Consider the following 8,451-nt stretch of genomic DNA (forward strand, 5'->3'; position numbering starts at 1 on the left):
TCACCTTGCTAGATCAGAACGACTTAGAGAGGGGAAGCAGTTAATAAAAGGCCGGTGCTACACTTCACTGAAATATTGGAATGGATTATAAATCAAGCCCCAAATGGATGGTCCTATTTTTCATAATAGAAATAGTTTAGGACACATGAGTTGATTCCAAATTATTATAAGGAAGCATAACAATATTCCTATGAAAAACATTGACTAGCCTTTGAATTTTAAAGCATTTTGAAACTAAACAAGCATTTTAAAAACTAAACAAAACAAAGACACCAAACAGGCAGATACTTTCATAAGGTTTTTTGTTTTATTTTTACAAATAAGATCAGAACTGAGTCTGATTCCTGAATCAGACACTTAGCAACTGTGTGAATTGACTTGCAAGTCACTTGATGTCTTAGGCTCAGTTTTCTCATCTGTAAATACAGATGGTAAAAATAGCACCGATGTCTCAGAATTGTTATGAAGTTCAAATATAAAGTGCTTTGCAAGCCTTGAAAATGTAACATAAATCTTAGTTTTGATGGTAATGATAAGGACAGTGACCATGATTATGACTTGAATGAACTGTCATCTGTATCATCAGAGAGAGTTCTTAATGCCCATGAGAAACTAGATATAGTGAAATATTAAGGTATTATTGGCAAGATTTTGTGTGGCATGCTGTGGAGTGTATCTAGTAGCTTTCCTTCAATACTTCAAGGATGCATGATTTCATCAATGTGAGTGTTTCCTCATGGAATCAAGTTACAAAACCTCAGTGACTTATTCAATGCTTCTGTACGAACTATTCTAATTGAATAATATTCATCCCCTGGTGTTTAGCCTTCCATTGATGAGCCTCACCACACTTAACAAAACTTATCCTCAGATGATAGTTGCGCACTCTATTACTGTATCAGTACTTGTCACTTTCCAACTTGGTAGCACCTGTCTGAACTAGCATACAACTGATATAGCCCTGAGGATACAGAATCATTTCCAGTCCATTGTGAAGACCAGATTAGATATTTATAGAAATAGCTACACTAAAAAGCACAATGTGATAAAGGCTATTAAATAGGAACAAATAGACAATATAGTACCATCTCCTGTTACTTTAAAGTTTATTGTTAAGTCTCTGCTCAGAGATTTAATCAATCTGAGCCCTTATTTCTAAATTATTATGATGGCATGCTTTCTGTCCTCTTTGAATTCTGATTCTATTCATTTAATTTCTCTTGCTTATGTAGTGATTGCTGACCTTTCTATAACACATTACAGTTTCACACTATAGAAATCACAAAGTGATTTCCTCCTAATACCCCTAAAAGATGGGTAGAATACATATTCCCATTCCCATTCTACAGATATAGAAACTGAGACCCAGATAAGCAGAGGTAAGAGGCTCATCTTGTTAGTAAGTAGAAGTTCCACGACTCATACCCATATTTTCTGATTACAAGTTCACTGAGAAACACTGCTTCTCAGGTGGTGCTGGACTGAGAATTTTTATGTTAACCCTGATTTCACAACTAAATCCCAACTTTCAGCATTATTATTTTTATTGAGAAAGAAAACTAAATGTTATGTTTGACAGATATGGAAGGACAGGAGGGATACCATATGTGCTCCAGGAAAATAGCAATTAGATTGGAACATGTCAGCCTATCCAAAGGCATACAGGGGACCAGAGTGATTCAGATGGTGATGAAAATGAAATGACCATTTTCCTATACTCTGGTTCATGGGGAGAGTTAGCAATTTCCATCATGAAGATAAGACACTTTTCCATTTGTTTTCCTAAGGGCAGAGAAAGAGTAATAAACGTTATGAGTTACAGATTCACATAATATCGGGAGCAGTGGTCAACTTAGTGTAGCCCCTTAGTACAAACTACCTTAGAGAGAAACTCAGTTCCATATATACTAAGGGATCTGTATAAAGTTACAAAGTGGCAAGGCTAGAACTAGAAACCAAGTCTTTCGACTCCTAGATTAGGGACTACTCATAGAATCATGATATCAGAATCAGAAGGGGTCTCAGAAGTCATCCAGAGCAACCTATACCTGAATCAGAATCTTTGGGAACTGGTCATCAATTTTTTGCTTGAATACTTCCACTAAGGAGGAAAGTGCTATCCCCCAAGATTCCATTCAATTTTAAAATAACTTTATTGTTAGTGTGTGTATGTGTATGTATATATAATATACATATATAATGAATGTCTATAGAGTTATATATATTATATATATGTAATATATAATAATATGTCTATATACGTATAGACACACACACGCACACACACACACACACACACACACACACACATATATATATATATATATATATATATATATATATATATATATATATATATATATATATATATATATACACATGTGTACAGCAGAAAAGAAGAAATAAAATAGTTGTCCTCTGTGCAGAAAAAGAATTACTGTTTCTGCTTGGTCCTAGAGGGCAGAACTAGAAACAATGAGTATAAGAGTATGTATACATATATATATATATATATATATATATATATATATATATATATATATATATATATATATATATATGTGTGTGTGTGTGTGTGTGTGTGTGTGTGTGTGAATATGTATATATGTGTGTAATATATATGTCTGTTTATACAACATATAAATGCATATATATGTACATACATTCATACATATACTTATGTGGCCCTCTGGGATCAAGCAGAAAAAGTAATTCCTCTTCTGCATAGAAGGACAATTATTTTGTTTCTGTCTTCTTTCCCCTTGTGTCATACTGTTGAATCATGCTGAGCTTATAGTCCAGTACGATTCCCAGGTTTTTCCCACACAAACTACTTAACAGTCATTTATGCCTTCTCTTTCTTATATTTGTACAGGTGATTTCTTGAACCTGAGGGCAGGACTGTATATATTTTAAAAATGGCATCATATTAGATTTAACCCCTTTTTGAGATCTTTTGTATCTGAACTTTGTTGAATATGTTAACCATTCTTTTAAGCTGTGTGTCACTTGCAAATTTTTGTAGGTAGTAATTTTTGCTCTTAGCTAAATCACTGATAAATATGTTGAAAACTGCAAGATGAAGGAGAAAGCTAGAAGGCCCTTCCCTAGAGATCTTCTGTTTGGATATCTATCCATCACTCTGGAGGCCTTTAATTCAGGTAGTTCTGAACCTATCAAATTGTATTCTCATGCCACCTACAGATCTCCAGCTTATCTACAAGTCTTTCATGAAAGAATTTATCTAATGTATTTATGTCTGCCTCATTTTCATGAGAGGTTAGTCTGGTAATTGAATCAGAAAAGGAAGTGCTATGAATGTATAAAGCAGTAACCCTCGCCCTGCCATTCCTTTATCCCCTTTCCATACTTACAAATTCTCTATGCAAAGATGGCATCCATTTCCGTAAGTTGTGTAGTCAGAACCACACACGGGGAAATATGTAACAGGGCAGGGAATAGCTGACACTGGGTACTTCTTATAAATCCCACAGTCCTCCTAGCAAGGAGGATGAAGAGAAGGAGAAGGAGGAGGGGAGAGAGAGAGACAGAGAGAGCACTTAAAATTCTTGACCTCATGAGCTTATAAGATAGGCAAGTCACTATGGTTCAGGGAAAAGAATCCTGGCCTAAAGTCTAGAAATCTGCTTTCAAATTTTGACTCTATCCTCAACTTACTGGAAGCTCTCAGTTTAATTACTTCCTTTTTTAGGGAACAGGTTTTTTTAGCTATATAAAATGAATGGTTTAGATTAGGTAATTGCTGAGATCCTTTTCAACTCTATTATTCTGTCTTACTTTCTACCCTCTCACTTCTAATCTCCCAAGATCCATTCCACTTTGAATAAATAACACTCTTAGTTATAAAGACTGTTCCAGGTTAGATATTTCATGTTTTGTTTCTCAGGCTCATGACAAGTCTAAAGTTTTATGTTATAATGTCCCTTCTAGGTTGGACTTTTTATGTCCTTTGATATTTTATGAATCCATTTTACCCTTCTCTTTCTGAGGAGAGGTGGACCACAGACAAGGCAGAAGTTGAGCCTCTAGCTCTTGCTTTTTCAAGAACAGTGTATTCTAGAAAATCCTCATCTATCTATTCACCAGATTTCCTAGTATTCCATAGGTCATTTATGTAATTAGGAGAGGGTTTCACTCTTCAAGGAATTTTCTATAGGGATGGTGAGGTAGGAAAGTTACTTCCCTACTTCCAGCTCCACTTTTCATCTCTCCTGTCCATACACCTAGAAGTGACCCTTGCAATCAAATCCTATCTTGACATTCTACAAGTGAGGAAACTAAATTTCCAAGGAGTAGAAGCTACTTGCTCTCAGTCACATAGCTAATAGGTATTAGAACCAAAATTTGAGCATAGATCTCCTAGTCTCAAGGGTAGTTGCTCTTTCAATGAGAAATCACTGCATGTAATAACTCGTATTTTACAGAGAACTTTCTATAAAATGGCTTTGTGAGACTGTCGTTCTCATTTTATAGATGAGAAAACCAAGTTTCTGAGAATGACAAGTCACACAGCTAATGATGGACCTAGAACTCAAACCCAAATCCTCTGACTCCAAGTCTACCAAAATGAGGCCACTCTTGATCTTTTTGATCTCCATAATGTAACATAGGGTTCTACGCTCATTGAATTCTTTCCTAATGGATGGATGGCAATAAAAATAAGAAGGAAATGAAAACAATCTGCTTACCTTCCCTAAATTCTGTACAGGAAGTCCTGAAATAGAAATAGAGATAGAAGTTCAGGTGACTCATCACTGTACTCCTCCCTCAACTCAGTGACCAAGGCTGGGTTTAGGCTGTGAAAATTCTTTACTTCTGAACTATCATTGTTGGTCTACAATTTAGTGTGAGGCTGGTATCCTGGACCACTCTTGTTCAATCTCAGTCAGTCAGCAAACTTCTTCTTTTCTCTGTTATCTATCCACATAAATGTCATGGGAAGAACACTTGACTTGGAATAAAGAGACCTGAGCTAGGCACTGAGTTTTCATACTTACTAGTTCTGTGGCATTGGAAGGATGGAAGGAAACAAGCATTTATTAACTATATATTATATACTAGACATTGTATTAAGTACTTTGAAAATATTATCTCATTTAATCCTTGCAGCAACCCTGGAGTTTGGGTGCTATTATTTTCTCCATTTTATAGTTGAAGAAATTGAGGCAGACTGAAGTTAAATGACTTGGCTAGAGACATTCAGTTAGTAAGTATCTGAGGCTGGACTTAAACTCATGTCTTTCTGACTCCTGTTCCAGGGCTCTGTCTATTGCATTACCTATCTGCCTCTAGGTAAATGGGTAAGACACTTGATTATTTGACCTCTAAACCTCTTTTATTCATCTATAAAATGGAACTACATTCACTATTTACCTTACAAATAATTTAGAAAAGCACTTTGAAAACTTTAAGGGGAAGAGGAGAAGGGGATAAGCAATTATTTAGCACCAACTATATGTCAGGCACTGTAATAAGCGTTTTACAAATATTATCTCATTTGATCCTCAAAATAACCCTGTGATGTAAATGCTCCACTGTTATTATCCTCATTTTGTAGTTGAAGAAACTGAGGCAAGCATAGTTTGGGTGACTTGCCCAGAGTCACACAGTACTATGTGAGTCTGATGCCAGATTTGAACTCAGGTCTTCTTTAATCCAGGCCCAGCAAGCTATCCACTGTACCACCTAATTGCCTAGCTAGAAATAAAAACCCAGGTCATTTGACCTAGTGGGAATCTTAGAGTTTATTAATCTAACTTCACTTAATAGATGAGTTGGAACTTTAGAGCTGGAGAGAACCTTAGAACATGTTCTTTCTACATATATAAAAACTAGGACCCAGAGAAGTTCAAGGTCACTGAGTAAATCAGTGACAGAGTTCCAACTTTTCAGAACTCAGGTCTGTTGACTTGTAGGCAAGAATTTTCTCCACAGTGTCATATTGTATGTCTAAATCAATATAGCCAGTTAATTCTAGGAATAGCAGTAATGCATGGTTCTATGTAAGCCTTTATTATCACATCCCATATATTACTTCATCTGATCCTCAAAATAGCACCATGAGGGAAGCAGGACAAGTATTATTATCTTCATTTTACTGTCTGGGAGACAACGTCACTGAAAGGAAATTACAAAGCCCTGAAATCAAATTTCCTAATTTTCAGACCAGTACTCCATTTTGTCCCTGTCAGGAAAACTCATCCTGTTGAGACAAGTTGGGGAAATCCCAGGGTTAGGACACTTTCTGAGAAGAAATTCTATTTTACTTACGAGAGGCTAGGCAGAGATGAGCCAGGGCAAACAGCAGTAGAAAGCCCCCATTGATCTTCATGGTCTTATTGGGAGAGTTGGAATCACTGGCAAGGGACTCTTCCACAGAGAGTAGTGGATTAGTCCCCAAGAGTGGGATGACTTTTATATGACCGCAGAGGTGTCCCCCACCTATATATTGTAATCTTATAGAGACAGTATTCACAAGCTGTTGGTACACCCTGGGTGGAGTAACACTTGCCAACTAATTGTTAAGTTCAACCAGTCAGACAACTGGATTATTAACTTTATTTGATGTAACAAATAATCCATTGATGCTTCTGGAAGTGAAGATCATGTCATGTAATACTTATGATTTCACAGTTCTTTTTTTCATTTGGAACTTTTGATTTTGTTGAAATAGGAAATTCCAATGAGTTCTCTCATAGTTCTCCAGTGAAACTTCCTCCCTCTACCAAGGCAGACCAATAACTACTTTGCGCTTAAATTCAGAGAATGGGCTGGAGTCTTCAGAGATTAGGTGACTTACTCAGAGTCACGCAGTCAGTAGGTATTAGAGGGAAGACTTCTAGCCAAGTCTTCCTGACTCTGAAATTGACTTGATATCCACAGCAAATTTTAATTTATGGTACATTAGTAATAATGACATTTTTAATGCCTTTTAGCATTAAAGCACTGAACATATGAATAGAGACTTGGATCTGAGATGCCAGCTATCAGAATTACTAATTGTGTGACCATGGCTTCAATTTCTTCATCGATGAAATGAAAAGTGTAAACAACATTGGTTCCTTCTAGTGCTAATGATAAATGTTCCTCACTATATCTAGGAAGGAGGAAGAGAATACCATTATCCCCTTTTAATAGAGGAGGAGAGGTTCATAGATATTCAGTGACTCCCCATAGTCTCACAACTAGGAAGTGACAGAACCTGGATTCCACTCAACTCTTCTGTCCAGGGCACTTTCTAGTACATCACACTGCTTTTCTAGGGAACATATTATATAGGCAAGGGTCAGCTTCAGTGAGCATAGGAGAAGTTAGCTTGCTCCGAAATGATTTTGACCTATCATCTGCAAACTTGTGCAAAGTTCACCTAGAATAGGAATATTGTACTCTTGCTTGTCCCTTCTACAGGAGAAGATTTAGTAAGTGCAGCATGAGGACTTGAGCAGAAAGAGGAGAAGGACTCAAGGAGAAAGACAAGAAGCAATCAAGGAGAAAAACTGGAATGGAAGAATGACATAGTTGAGACAAGAGGAGGGAAATTAGATATACCTGAAAAGGTATTCATAAAGTAAAGAAGAGAGGCACCTACTACTATAGTTCAGGATTCCCACCAACACTTTGCTTTTGTCCTGGAAGGTTGGCTGTAAGAACTACCAGAGCAATGGCAACCTGGGTTCTCTGGATTATGGGCAGGTATCAGGTTGTCTGCGAACTTGGATGCAGAAAAATGACATCTTTACATTCTAACCAAAATCTAGCTTTCATTTGCTTATTTAAAAGTATTTTTCTGAGAAAGCATGCAAAGGCTCCACCAGACTGCCAGCAGGATATAGTCCTCCTGGACTAATCAGAAAGTGGAAATATGAAAAGTTTGGGAAAGTAATCATAAGCTTGGTGCAGAGTTAGGATATATTAGCGACAGGAAATTTCAATATCTTGATATTTGCTAGAGCAATATTTATATAAGAAGTAGAGTAGTTACCTTTTCCAGGATTTGCTTTATAGTAATAAGTTCATCTTTCAAAAGGTAGAGGAAATAACTAAGGGAATTGCTAGTCTGCATCTGATTCTTACCAACTAGGAAGAACTAGAGACAGAAGTAGAGATGTTGGGAAACTTATGGGAAAATGACCTTTCTGTCTTCGATTTTGTGCTAGAAGAGAGAAAAGCTAGGTAAAGATTGACATGTGCCCTGAATTTCGAAAGAGTTGATTCCAAAGAGTTTTGGGGTATACTTACAGAGAAGGTCATATTAGGAGGCATGGGAAGCTCTTAAAAATGAGTTCTGAAGATTTAAAGAGAAATAATATGAATAAGGAGGACAAAAAGGAGCTGTCTGGATTTAGAGGGAACTGAAAGGGAGCAGGCACTTATTAAACATCTACTTGTGCTAGGCACCATTCTAGGAGCTTTATAAATATCATCTCATTT

The 8,451-nt window shown here is 36.6% G+C and overlaps 1 protein-coding gene across 1 annotated transcript; it reads right to left on the reverse strand.

Moving 5' to 3' along the window:
- Positions 1-285: 285 nt before the first annotated feature.
- On the reverse strand, positions 286-6,426 carry LOC140518695 (serine protease inhibitor Kazal-type 7-like). The gene is made up of 4 exons (XM_072631039.1): positions 6,292-6,426; positions 4,710-4,735; positions 3,375-3,499; positions 286-1,782 (listed from the first exon to the last, which is right to left on the reverse strand). The coding sequence occupies exons 1-4, from the start codon at positions 6,350-6,352 to the stop codon at positions 1,737-1,739; spliced, it is 258 nt and encodes an 85-aa protein (XP_072487140.1). The 5' UTR covers positions 6,353-6,426; the 3' UTR covers positions 286-1,736.
- Between the last annotated feature and the right edge of the window lie 2,025 nt (positions 6,427-8,451).

The sequence above is a fragment of the Notamacropus eugenii genome, chromosome 1 (genome assembly GCF_028372415.1).
Source record: "Notamacropus eugenii isolate mMacEug1 chromosome 1, mMacEug1.pri_v2, whole genome shotgun sequence".
In the NCBI taxonomy this organism is placed as follows: domain Eukaryota; kingdom Metazoa; phylum Chordata; class Mammalia; order Diprotodontia; family Macropodidae; genus Notamacropus; species Notamacropus eugenii.